Source organism: Aricia agestis, chromosome 8 (assembly GCF_905147365.1).
Source record: "Aricia agestis chromosome 8, ilAriAges1.1, whole genome shotgun sequence".
Classification (NCBI taxonomy): Eukaryota; Metazoa; Arthropoda; class Insecta; order Lepidoptera; family Lycaenidae; genus Aricia; species Aricia agestis.
The window spans coordinates 6,304,776-6,319,058 of record NC_056413.1 but is presented as its reverse complement, the minus strand read 5'-3'; the positions used below and the strand labels follow the sequence as shown (position 1 = coordinate 6,319,058).

General features: G+C 36.8%; 1 protein-coding gene across 1 annotated transcript in view; it reads left to right on the top strand.

The window, feature by feature from the left end:
* Positions 1–14,283, top strand: part of LOC121729913 (GTPase-activating protein) — a 46,710-nt gene that overhangs the window by 8,152 nt on the left and 24,275 nt on the right. Inside the window, exon 2 of the mRNA XM_042118621.1 lies at positions 10,250–10,367. Coding sequence (XP_041974555.1) covers positions 10,250–10,367 — 118 coding nt within the window. The remainder of the gene's footprint in view (positions 1–10,249; positions 10,368–14,283) is intronic.

Here is a 14,283-nt window from a genome sequence, read left to right as displayed (position 1 = left end):
TGTGTAAAATCTGTTATTTATTGTCTTCGTAAGTTCATATACGACTGTATTGTACTTCTAGGTCATATTATAACTACACATTGTAACAGATGCTAAAAGTTTTAAATAAAGATTATTATTATTATTATTTGCCAAAAATAAGTTATTACTTATTAACTAGTATTCAATAAGTAATAATTATCTGATTTGGTTAAGATTCACAGTCATTTATTACTATAATTAACCTTTAAATGTTCTCAAATTTAAAAAATATTATAAAATTTAAACTACGTAAAAAAGTATTTCAAAATGTAATCGGACACAATTATTAACGAGTGTTGTACGATAAAAATATTGATCCGAGTGTACTTATCTATAGGCGGGTGAATGAGGCGAGCTAGCCTTTTCCATTGAGCGCACCCATTCATGGAAACTCGACGTGCCGTTCATGAAAAACTGTCGCGGTCGCGCGCTCACGTGATCACATTTCCATTCAAATCCTAAAGATTATTTTATTACGTCTTAAAACAATGATATCTTTTCATTCAGATTTATATTATGTATTATGTACGTTTATATACAAAATAAAAACAGTGTTATTATGAATGGAATTTATATTTTTGTTGCCTAATTTAGGATTTCGATTTTTTCAACATTATTGAGGTTAATAAATGTGCAAATTAAAGTACGTTTATAATTATTATACTTTTTGGTGTTACAAGAATTTATAGCATTTTTTTTTAATATTTTTTGCAATAATTGACTCGCGTGATTATTCTTCCTCCTTTTTTTCTGGCAGGGTTTCCGAACCGGTGGTAGGTCAACGAATAGTTCTGAAAACGTTTGTTTCAAATTTAGAATATCACATTTTTTAACATTATCGATGTTACGGTAGGCACCAATGATAACTCATATCGATGTTCGTCCGGGACGTTTACGTCACGGTTACGCATCGGTTACACATGTAAAAATAAGTATGAAAAGGGTCGACAACCTCTGAATGCTCACGTTACCGAAATGCCATAATGTATTCACATCTATTCAGATTTCACTCTCTACGCGACTCGCTGTGAATCACAATGGCACGGATCTGGGAGTGGATCTACATGAGGCGTTAGAAGTTAGTATAGAAAGAGTTTGCTAAAATCTACATCAAACATAATACCCATTAGTCCTTTCTAATAACTAATAAGGATTAACATTTTTATATAGCGAATGTCCTAACTATTCAAGGTCCGCTGCTTTGTGGTGTTACTTTAATGGAAGGAATGGAAGCAGTGGGTTTTACGACGAAAACGGGGAATGTTTTACACGTCACCTTTATCTCCATTTCGTCTTCATTGCTTTTCATCGAAGCTTCTCCGGTCTCCCATATTCCCCAGTCCACTAGATCTCTACTCAAAGTGTTCTCTGCGGAGCCCCGGGACAAGGCCTTCCTCGAGCGATACTTTAATCAGGGGTTCCCAAATTGTGCTCCGCGGCGCGGCGCCCTGGTGCGCCGTGGAAATGCCGTGAGTCGATCCTCCATCATTATCCATAACAAAAATTATTATACAAGGCAGGCAGATGATTAAATATTTGTTTATTATTATTTACTTGCTTAACCTCACTACATACATACATCTTATATCTTTAAACGAGCAATTCTTGTATACAGGGTGTAACAAAAATAAGTGATAATACTTTAGGGTGTGTACGTGTTCCTTGTAGAGAGTTTACTGTGAAAGTAGCAGCGCTGAAAGACCAATTTTTTTTTTCACTTTTGTATGGGGAAACTCGTGACGCTCGGGCCCTTGCCCATACAAAAGTGAAAAAAAATGTTCGTCTTTCAGAGCTGCTACTTTCACAGTAAACTCTCTACAAGGAACACGTACACACCCTAAAGTATTATCACTAGTTTTTGTTACACACTGTATATCTATCTATACTTATATTAAAATCGTAGAGGTAAAATTTTTGTACATTGAAAATAAACTTGAAAAAACGAGTCAGGGGCATATTAGAAGAGTAATAGAACACATTTTAACTGTTTTTGAAATTTTTGTTTCTCTGTCTGTTTGTTTGTTTGTACAGGCTAATCTCTGAATCCGCTGGACCGATTTCAATGAAATTTGGCATGATGATACCTTACATCATTGGTCAACATCTTAGATACTTTTTTTAACCGACTTTCAAAAAAGGAGGAGTTAATGTTTACTTTGCTGTTTGTGGTCAGACTTTCGACAGGTCAGACTCGATAAATGGGCTATCTAACAATGAAAGAATTTTTCAAATCGGACCAGTAGTTCCTGAGATTAGCGCGTTCAAACAAACAAACAAACAAACTAACAAACTCTGCAGAATTATAATATTAGTATAGATTTACGAATGTTAACTATTCACATTATGTTAGTGTAAGCGAAATTGTGGTAAATGCTTGCAGATATCTAAGCGATGCTGCAATTTAAAATCTTTAAAGGTTCAGGAGTTCTGTTCAGTGCCTTTGGACCAAGAGACACCTTTGTATGAACTTTCTCTTATTCGTAACGTATGTTTAAGTTACTAGAAACATCAAACAACATTTTAACCACTATGAGTCATTTGATAAATTTCAAGGATTTCCCTCGATTGCTCATAGATCCCCATCATCAGCTCACCACTTTTGTAATTATTATATAAAATCAAGATTATATCCTGTACAACAACACAAGAATTTTGAAAATCGGTCCACAAACAGCGAAATAACCATCAAAAACATCTGCTTCGATGCAAAATATCACGAAAAGCATCAATAATTGGGTCATAATGTGATGACCCATGGCATAATTATGATTTTGATGATGATGATAAAATAAATTGATGTGTTGGCTTATGCTTTCAGTTGTTTAAGCAACGCCGAAATCCCCGAACCTGTATCTATAAGGATTCAAAAGTTCTGTTGGGTACCTTCGGATCCAGGGTATAACCTGGTGCAAAATCTTACTTTTTGGTATCATTTACCTCGAATGCTTCAGAAAAAATTGAAATCACTATATGTTTCCATACAAATTTCAAGGAGTCCCCTCGATTCCTCCAGGATTCCATCATCAGATCACCACTTTCGTGAACATGGTACCAAATTCGAGTTAAACCCTATACAACACAAAAAGAATTTTGAAAATCGGATCACAAACGGCCGAGTTATCGTTGAACATACAAAAAAAAAAAGATACATACAGCTGAACGTATAACCTCCTCCTTTTTGGAAGTCGGTAAAAAATATGATTCTTTCTGACATCTATTGGCGAATAATAATACTATTTTGTGAGCAACTAATTGCTTTAACGACACAACAACAGCTAAAGCTATTCCCGCAGATTTCGTTGTTAAGTAACACGGACACGAAGTCAATGAGTGTTTGCTATACCGAGCAAAGCTCGGTCATCCAGGTACTATATAATTATTAAAGGTGTTTATTTATCTATATTTTTCTAATAGCTAGGTAGAGTAGGGCGCTGTGACAAAATATTGACTTGTAAGTGCGCCGCATGCTGAAAAAGATTGGGATTGCTTTAAATCAAAAGTGTTTTAGTCGAAATCACCCATTTAATCCCAAATAACCAGAAGGGCGTAAGACGTAAGTATTGAGACTGAGGTTGAGACTCTATCTTATGGGATATCAGTAACCTTCGTAGCATTGTGATTTGTGGGAAATTGATAAAACAAAATATATACTTATGCAAGTACATAATATACGGTTATGTATTTCAAAACCACTCATACAACAATGTAGGTACTTTGCATATTATTTCGGTTAAATCTCCGAATGACAAATGCAATAATCTTGACGTAAGCAATATGCAACGAAATTTACATACGTGTAAATTGTAATGTTTTAATGAGGTGCTATTACAAGGCCATTTAGATAATATGTATTTTCCTATTGTTATTATATGAAAATGTATTATGTTAATCACTGTTAGTCATGTTACTATATTCATGTGCATGTCCATAATTATAGGTACATAATATATGAAAAGTCAATAAAATTATATATAATTTTATGAAATGACTGAAGTTTGTGTATAATATATTTATTATTTTAGTATAATCCGATTCTACAATTTATCTAACTAGATGACGCCCGCAACTCTGCTGCACAGAAAACGTTTATAAAACGTTTATCGCGCTTGGACTATATTTTTTTCCGGGATAAAAAGTATCCCGTGTCCTTTCCCGGGACTTTATCTTCATACCAAATTTAATCAAAATCGATTGAGCGGTTTATGCGTGAAGAGGTAACAGAGTACAGACAAACGGACAGACACACTTTTGCACTTATAATATTAGTATGGATTAGGTATTAATTTTGTTTTGTAACAATAACTGTTTTACCACTTCCTGATAAAGTGCCAGATAGGCTATTTACAACTTTTTTGACAGATTTTCCATACTCTATTTGTCAAGTTAAGAGGATACACCAGGGGCTAGAGAAATGAAAAAAAAGTACGTGTAATATCTATAGCTGTCTCCCTTACCTCAAGCCTATACCGCAGAACGCGATAGAGACAACTGCAGAAAATCCAGAAAATCAACGATTCGTTGTCCCCTGATTCCTTCTCCAAAACTTAACCGATTTAAGTACTTTTTTCATTAAAGATTAAAAAAAGGCTTGAGCTGTGTTCCTATGTTTTGCTTTTTTTTTTTATAATCTAGCCAAATCTGTTTTCTGGACGTTTGAACACAGCGGAAAATCTGGCCATTTTTTTGGGTTTTTGAACGTTCATATCTTATTTAATAATTAAATTATGAAAGAAAGAAAACATAGGGACATTGTATTAGTGGCCGTAAATATTCAGGAAAAAAATTATAACTCTACTAGCATTATTCAGGGAGGAAACAGGGGACAACGTTTGTATGGAAAAAAGGGTGGTGTGGACTCCTCTTAAGTGGTGGATAGCCTATGCGGCACTTATCAGGAAGTGGTGAAACAGGCCCTAACTGTTGTATTATGGACTATGGTACGTTTCGTTATTGTGTTTGAAACTAGTTGGAAGTTTTTCTTTCACTGCTTTGTGTATTGTTAGTGTGTGAAATAGGTGCTGTAGTTTATAGTAAATACATATGTACTTAGCTACTAATTATTATATAAAGTGACCTAGTCAATGTTTTATTGTAACAAAATAAATCGTGCTTGTAAGTTATATTTTACTTTCTATAGAAAACAGTAATGTGCTGCTGTTTTAATCTAGTTTCGATGAAGTATCGATAAATTATAATGAAACCACATTTGTATTCTTATACAATGTTAAACCAAAGTTAAAATTGTTTTGATTGGTAAAACTTAGAGATGGCTTGGGATGGGAAATCGTACATACTACATAATATGAGACTACTATTTTTGTATAGGATTCGGATTTCGGACCAAATCCAAACAGTATTAATAATTGAATTTAAATACAAGAATCTAGGCACACAACTCTTGCGCAATTTGGGGCTTTTCTTAACTGAGCCTTCATAATCCATATGGATGTCCATACCAATATCCATATAAATATTGTTTAAATGAGGCGTGCGTAATGACGACCGCCCACTGGTCGGTGGGCGGGCCTCATTGTAACACGAATATCAAGTAATCAACGATATTATAATTCTATACAGAATTTGGCAAATAAACCTATCCGTGGTTGGGATTAAAGGAGTTCTTATTAGCGTGTTTACACACGCGCCGCAGCGGCAGCGGCACCTAACCGCCACCGCGTCATCGCCGCTGCATACTCATCCTTGTATTTCTATGGACCCTTTTACAAGAACAAACATACGAGATAACATATTACATAATATAGCGTAAGTAGCTCTCTGTCTGATAGGTCCCTTAGATCTTTGAGTATATTATTTAATCTTTACGAAATAGGGATTGCATTGGAACATAAAAATACTCGTAAATATAACAAGTAGGTAATTACAAGTAGTAGGTAAGTAGTGAACAGCTGCTAACATAATTTGATTAGGTTTTAGATTAGCTAATACACCTTTCTGCATGTCCTACGTGGGTGAGGGCCTAGATACCTGTCACCTGAACCTTCTACGTAGGCAGCAGAGAATGTTACTGTAGTTTCATTTTCTAATCCCACGAAATGTGCATAACATATGTGTTACGCACATTTAAAAATATTCCATAAATCAAAGAATAATAACATAGGGATTGCGTTAAAAATGATTAATTATTGAGTGAAAAGGTTTTTAATTGGCGCGAAGTCGATAACGAGCAAAAGGTACGATGTGGGATTACAGATAATCGCGGTAAACGATTGCACCGCCCAACGGTTTCGAGTTTCGACATTGTTTGCTCACAGTACGGAGAAGTTTGGTTTGTGCCTTGTGAAATCGTCAAGTCATCTGCTAAACCAGAGAACGAACCGTCAACTTACTTTTCAGCATGGCCACCATAGACGTTTGTTTTTATAGTGGACAAACTGAGAGATTGACAAAGGAAATCTGTGAGTGTCTGTATATTGTTTCTCATTACTACTGTGGCCCAAGTCTGCTGGTGAGCAGACAGGAGCAGCTTCTTTGAATAGCTATTAGATTAGCCTGTTGATCGAACTCCTGGAGATGATATATTATTTGCATGTTTTGTCTCTCGGTAAAAGGTAGCGACAAAACTTCCGATTGAATCATCCAATCGATTTATAAGAGTGTGAAACAGGCATTTTACACGCTGCTACCACAGCTGCTACGGTAAACAATGCAGCAACATAAGATTTTACAGAAATTTTTCACAAGAAAAGAAACTCCGAGGCGTTAGAATTGTTCCCAGTGCGTTCTTTGTTTTTAAAAAGCTTGGCCAACGTACTCTCGGTTTCGACACAGTAGTCAGTACGCACGAGTGTGGAAACGCTAATGACGCTGCTATTGTGATCTGCTAGTCGAGTGAGTAGCACCATCGTCGTTTCCTCGGAGCATTCTCCGAGGTCCCGTTTCACTCCCACGATCCAGTTCGGTATGGGGTACCGCCATTTTGATCGCCGTTTTCGCGTCCTAATTACGCGCCGAGTTTCTCCCACTCCAATTACAAATTTGTGTACACGCTCGACGCAAGGTCTTTGTTTGACCCCAACAATCGCCATAATTGTCGGCGTAATTGCAGCCATAATGACGTATGTCGTTACATTATTTAGTGAAAGGTTTCGCTCGTACGCCGTACGTCGCTAAACATACTTTCTACGTCTATCGTATTATCTTGTCAAAATGTCCGTTAAATTGTCTGCGCTTATTAGGGAGTGATTCGGAAGACGAGCACGTAAGTTGCGTGCGAGGCCGTGCCTTTTCTTTTTTAGAAATTATCCCCTGAGGCCTTAATGAGTAGCGAAGTAGATCTATTTCTTGGTATCCGTAGCATGGGAAGAATATATTTTGTCGACTTGGCTGAGCAAAATTATTCAGCAAAATACTGTTGTTAAGGATAACTGTGAGGAAGCTCGTTACTCCAAAGTCCAAATAACTAGATATTTTTATCCAATTAAAAGATCAAACAAACATTGAAATATTATCCCTACTGAAAAGTGCTGTATCATAATTTCCGTCGACATGATCTTCACATCCTGTGAGTCTCAATTACCTACACAATTCCGCAAGGTTAACATTTTTAAATTAATTTCGCTCAGCTGTATAGTGTGGGCTGTGGCACGTTGATCCTTGATGGACAAATACAAGCGATTACGAACATGTAGACAAGTAAAATCATCAATGATTGTCCATGATCGACGTCGATTGAGCATGTTACGGACAGATTTGCAATCATGGCGAAACATGAAGCCTTTATAAAATAACGAGATAACTGAGAAAAAGTACTTCTAAAATTGTCAATGCCTTCTCTACGCAATGTGCAATTGCCAATTACCCAATAGATACTTATGCTACAGCGCAATGTATTGAATGTGATTTTTCGCAATTGTTGCCCTTTGTAAAAAAATATAACACAAGGAGACTCACATGTACACCATTTAAACGAATTCCATTAAAAGTGCGTGGGAAAAATCGTATGGGTAAACTAATAATGGTTGTTTGAAAGGTTTCATGGTTCAGAATGCATCATAAAAAATAATTGTATTCATTAACCTTTATTTAAAGCCTTAAATTACTTTAACTTTAATTTATTCACTACGAGGTGTTGGCCAACCGCGAAAAAGTTACACTTTTGCATCTATGATTTTAGTATGCCCATGGATTATTAATTTGTTCATGTAATTTTTGATCCTCTTTTGTCTGGAATACGTCGTGCTGTATTAAAGTAGGTCCCCAGTTGGTTAGATGAAGATAATCCTTGTTTAGCGTCCACTATAAACGTATTAGGAACAAGGCGATGCACGTATAACACCTATTCATTTAGATTCGCTTAGTACATACAATAAGTATTCCAGTCATAGCTCTAACATGCAATCCTGCTACTTATTGGCACTCTGCAGGTCGATTCTGCTAAATAATATTAGAATAATACGGTAGCAGTATGTATATTGTACAAGTTTCGCGTTCATATTGTTCAAAACTCCAAAATTCAGTCTATTATATCAAAACGATTCGTTTATAATTTAACAGCAGTAATTTGAACATCTAAATTAAATAGGACAATAATTATTGGGCTTGTGTTCAATGAAAAATATTAGTTTGAGACTTTGTTACATAGTTGTTTTTAATCCCCAACAGAAAATACGAAATTCGCCACACCTGTTTCAAGTTCTGGGCGAAATACTACGGTGCGGTGCGATAGCCTCGACTGCTTTACCCTTATAAAGTGATATTCGACGAGGTCGCAACATCGCTCCATTGAGCAACGAGACACGTGTTCACTTCATTAAAAAAACAACTTTTTCAGTATAATTAAGCCCATATTTCACTACAAGTTGATAGTGCAATTTACGATTACTCCTACTTACGCCTATTCTTGTCTTTGTCTGAAATGTTAGGTACTTATGTTTGTTAATCACATATCAGCCAAATACTATATAGAATCTATACAGTGTGTCTGTGTAAACAGACAAATGAGCCCGTCCGCGTCAAAATGAACAACTTTTTCTATGAGAACAATGCTGGGAACTCAAAAAAATGCCGTCTTCATACCCATACAGACGCCCGGATCGGCAATTTGTATGGGTATGAAGACGAATTTTTATATATTGCAGATTTTTTTACTAATACGAGAGATATTGAGTTGGATGGTGTCGCGTCACCATTCATGGTCCCGATGTATGCTCAAGGAAGACCGCAAACCCTTATAGAATGAATTGCCTTGTATAACAGCTGAAGTTTACTAGGTATCATTAATTTTCGCGCTTGTGTATTCCGCGTATCCCGTGGCTCTACCTAAAGCAGAAAAGCAGGAATACCGTAGAGGTTTTAGTGGCCCGGCCGCGGCTTTCACCGCCCCGGGGAGTCCCACATACCCCAGTGGCCCTCTCCGGACTGTTGGGGGGGACCCAACTAAAAGCACAAATTTTCCTACTCATCAAATGTAATTGCGAGCAACATCTAGTACTGTATTATATTGGCTGTAGGTATTACGTTAGCCATTAACCATGTATGAATGAACTGTGACGCCGGTAATTGTAGATCACGATATCGTGTTTTGTGATCACTGGTCAAGTGGTCAGTGATATTAGTTCGCTACGTTATGTAAATACACGACAACGATGAATGACAAAATTAGGAAGTTTTTCGAACAACAAAATTATATTTTAGGCTTCCTTCCTGCAATGTTTTCACGAATCACGCTACAGAGTATATTGTGTTCGACGTTTGACAACGTTTTTGTCAATATTCTTCTATTACGTGTGCAATATGTCGGATTTAGGTCAGATTATTTACTGTTTTTTATGAAATATAAGGGGGCAAACGAGCAAACGGGTCACCTGATGGAAAGCAACTTTCGTCGCCCATGGACACGCGCAGCATCAGAAAAGCTGCAGGTGCGTTGCCGGCCTTTTAAGAGGGAATAGGGTAAATAGGGGAGGGTAGGGAAGGGAATAGGGGAGGGTAGGGAAGGAAATAGGGGAGGGTAGGGAAGGAAATATCCCTAAAAGGATAAGGAAGGAAAAGGATAGGGGATAGGGCCTCCGGTAAACTCACTCACTCGGCGGAACACAGCGCAAGCACTCTTTAACGCCGGTTTTCTGTGAGCCCGTGGTATTTCTCCGGTCGAGCCGGCACATTCGTGCCGAAGCATGGCTCTTTCACGGAATAAAAATAAACTGTATGTGCTAGTAGCTCCCTCTGCTCCAACCTTTGCGTAATATTTCCTATTCTCTTGTTACAGGTGAAGCAAAGCAACTACCAGCCCGCAATGGAGCCGCCTGCCAACGTGATATATACTGCGTGCTGTCTCTCGATCAGGAGGAAATATTCCGCACCTCCACCATGGAACGAACGCTCAAGTGAGTATCCTCAATTTTGGCGTCCAATTTTGGGACCAAAATTTCTCTACTAAAGTTGTCGATTCTCACTGCTACTGGTACTGGTATGCCAATTTTGACGCTCTACTTAGGACTTAATAGTGAAAATTCGAACTCAGAAAAAAGAGTGCACAACATTTTGTATAATATTTTTTACCGGTCGTGTATAACATCATTCTATCCTTCAGTTGTAGAAAGCAATTTAGAACGTAATAATGCACACCATGCAATGTAGGTAATCGATAATAGCGTAGAGACGACGCAAGTAGAGAGCTTAGTAGAATTAAACCTACTTTATATCAAGAAAATGGAGCCCTTCTTTAACAACTGATACTAAACTAGACGTGGGAGAGCCATGCTTCGGCACGAATGGGCCGGCTCGACTGGAGAAATACCACGTCCTCACAGAAAACCGGCGTGAAACAGCGCTTGCGCTGTGTTTCGCCGAGTGAGTGAGTTTACCGGAGGCCTAATCCCCTACCCCATTCCCTCTTAAAAGGCTGGCAACGTACATGCAGCTCTTCTGATGCTGCGAGCATGGGCGACGGAAGTTGCTCCATCAGGTGACCCGTTTGCTCGTTTGCCCCCTTATTTCATAAAAAAAAACAAATAGAAAACATAGTAAAGTCGTTAAAAATATCGATATTCACACCCAACCGGCCCGATCTAAACGAAATATTTGCCTTACTCACATAACGGATTCTTTGTTGGGCTTCCGGCCAGCCTTCCGGTAGTGTTATCGTAACTAGAACATATTTAGGGAGTATTACTGGGTCAAGGTACTCCTCGTGTGCACTCGCGTTTGAATAATTGCCGTTTTAAATTCGCACTATAATCGCGAAGCGCTAAATACTACATCCTGTGCGTTTACTACGAGCTGTTCGTCACATCCGTACCTGGTAATGTTAATCATTTAAATACATTAAGCGTGGTGTGCTGTATTTACATATTGGCAGTGTAAATAATGCTTTAAATAAGGAATTAAAGTGTTTGATGTTGTGGGAGGTCGACACTATGTACCATCGGAGAAATTGATTCGTAGGCAGATGGCGGCGCGGAGATACATCATTTAGGGTGGGTTGCACCAACTTACTTTAACTGTAACTTTAACTATAACTTTAGCTACAATGCAAAATGTCAAATCTTTGGTTAAAGTTAAAAACGGACGCCATCAAGACGCCACGTACTTAATATACAATAATAGGTAAAGCCTAGATAGACATGGTGATAGATTGCGGGTGGCATAAAACTCGGTCGGTGTTGTGTGGGAGTGATAATGATAACTGATAGCTGGTCCTATAAACAGACGGCATCGGAAACTTTTATTGCACGCAGGAATGTGCCCGCTGACCATGTCCTGATTAGAAGTTAGAACATTAATAACTGCAAACTTTGCAGCCTAGAATTTTATGTATAATTAGTAGTAACTACTAACTAAGTTATAAGTACAACGAAATTCGTGAGTTAAGTATCTGATTTGGACTAAAGATGTTTTCAGATCGTATGGATTAACATTTAACATACGATCTGAAAACTGAAAACAAAACCGACATCGGACGGAGACCCTGCACCACCACCTCTGTCACTAATGCCTGGGTCCTGGTATCTGGAATCCTACCATAGAGCAAGATCTAGCGAGCGATCACTCTTGCTGGGTACTGCTTTAATATAATAACTTAAATTTTAATGGCCGATTTACCTTGGTCGTTAATGTCTGTTATAAATGCTGTGCTCTCGAAGTACGTTGATGCAATCCCATTATATTTCTATTGCTTCCTCTATTTATGGCTTTCAGCGCAACTCCATAAAGTTAACATCCTGTTCTGTCATTTAGTCCAAGGAAATTCCTTTGTAAATTTCTTACAAGTTACAAGTACATAATTATATCATAAATATTCAATTGAATAAGAAAGCAATCATAATTAAGTGGGAAATATAGAAACAGATATTGCAATGGAGTCGTAAAAATCTTTAAAACAGACATTAAAGTAAATGAGGTGACTATATTATCAAAAAAGGGCTAGTAGAGTTACCAGCTAGTGTTTAGTAATTAAGATGCAACCACTTATTAGTTGCTCATGAATGACAACTGAGATCGTCAATCATTGAAGATGGAGCTCACTAAATAAGTAATTAGACTTAAAGCTGCAGTTAATGTGTTAAAAAGGCGGGAAGCAATTTCGCATGGACGAAGAGCCGGCAGCTAAATATATTATGATTCAAAGGATGTTATACGTTTTATTGTTTTCTTGAAAAGATTAATGTGAGTGTAACTTTAGTTGAAACAAGGAAAATTTTAAGTCGGTTATTTGAAGTCCTAATTTGAAGGGAACATTTCAGAAATTTAATTATTATCAGAAGAATGCGGAAAACATTGTTTAGGGACTATAATTGTATTACGAGTAGGGAATGTTATTATTCGACAAATTTACTATTCGAATAATTCGAATATTTTACAAGAGTTTTCAAATAATTCGAATATTATTCGAATAATAAAAAAAATTGAAAAATGCTGAAAACTCTGAACAAAAGTAACAAAAAACTTCGTACAACCATGTACAACCTATTTTGTGAATACTACGAAGTAAGCAATTCTAATTTTTACTTTTATCAACATAAATCTTTGTAAATGACATAGTTAATTTTTATCGTTAAACACTTTAAAAATGTATATTTTAAGGTTACAGTTCTGTCGTTTGTAAACTTTCCGCGATCATTGAAAAAAAAAACCATATGGGATTTTAATCTCCTTGTATTTGGATTTCAAAAACAAAAGAAATTATTCAGATTGGTCGAATAGTCTTATTGTATCGTCTATTCAAAGGTGACAAGTCGGTTGTAAAAATGGAAATGTTAAAGGAAAATTTCCGTGCGATACTTTTTTACAACTAACGAAGTTAATTATCGCGACTTCGGCGTTTTGAGGAGATCACTTCTGTACTTAGTTTTGCAGGACCATGTCTTAGGATTATAGAACGCTGGTATTTAGAAGTTTTAAGTGGACACCCTAGCTTCAGTGACCAGCCACGTGATGGTCGTTCAAAAACCGTCGTAACGCAAGAGAATATTGAAGCCGTGCAGCAACTAATCCTCGAAGACCGTCATGTGATATATCGCGAAATAGAGGCATCCATGGGTATTTCAGGGACCACTGTCCAAAAAATCATGCACTAAAAACTTGGAGTAAATATCGCGAAGAATTCTTAAAAAAAACAATAAATGGTGATAATCTATTAGATTGCCTGTATTTATTCCAAACAACAAAACTTAAAAAGCAGTCCTCGTAATATCTTCATTTTCATGTCTTTAGGCAAAATCGTTATTTTGCCTAAAAACATGCAAATTAATTTATTAGACGTTTCTAAAACATGGTCAACGGCGACGATGAATGGTCGTATACTCATTAGTTAGACTAAAAACAGATTTATATATTATAATATTATTATTATTAAAGATGTAAAATATTCATAAATAATATTATTTTTCTGAATTAACTTAATTATGTTCTTATTCCATGTTAATTTGATGTTTGATAGCATTTTAAACAAAAATAAAAAATATTTTTACTTTTCGAATTATTCGAGAAATAATTTGGCGAATATTCGAATAATAAAATCGTCGAATATTCGAATAAAACGAGCATTCGAATATTCGAATAACATACCCTAATTACGAGGTTAAATTTTTTTACTATGAACGTCCGCGTCCTTTGCGAATTGTTAAAAAAACAAAGCTAACATTTATTCCGCTTTCGCGTGTCGTATGTCGCCAGTCGGAACTGTAAAAAAATAACAAGTGCATTCAACGAGCGGGGAGGTTTGATGTGCAAGGGCGGTGTTACCGCGTCCCGGATGCGTTTCCGGCGAACGTGCGTCGGTGCGGAACGTCCCTTCCGCCA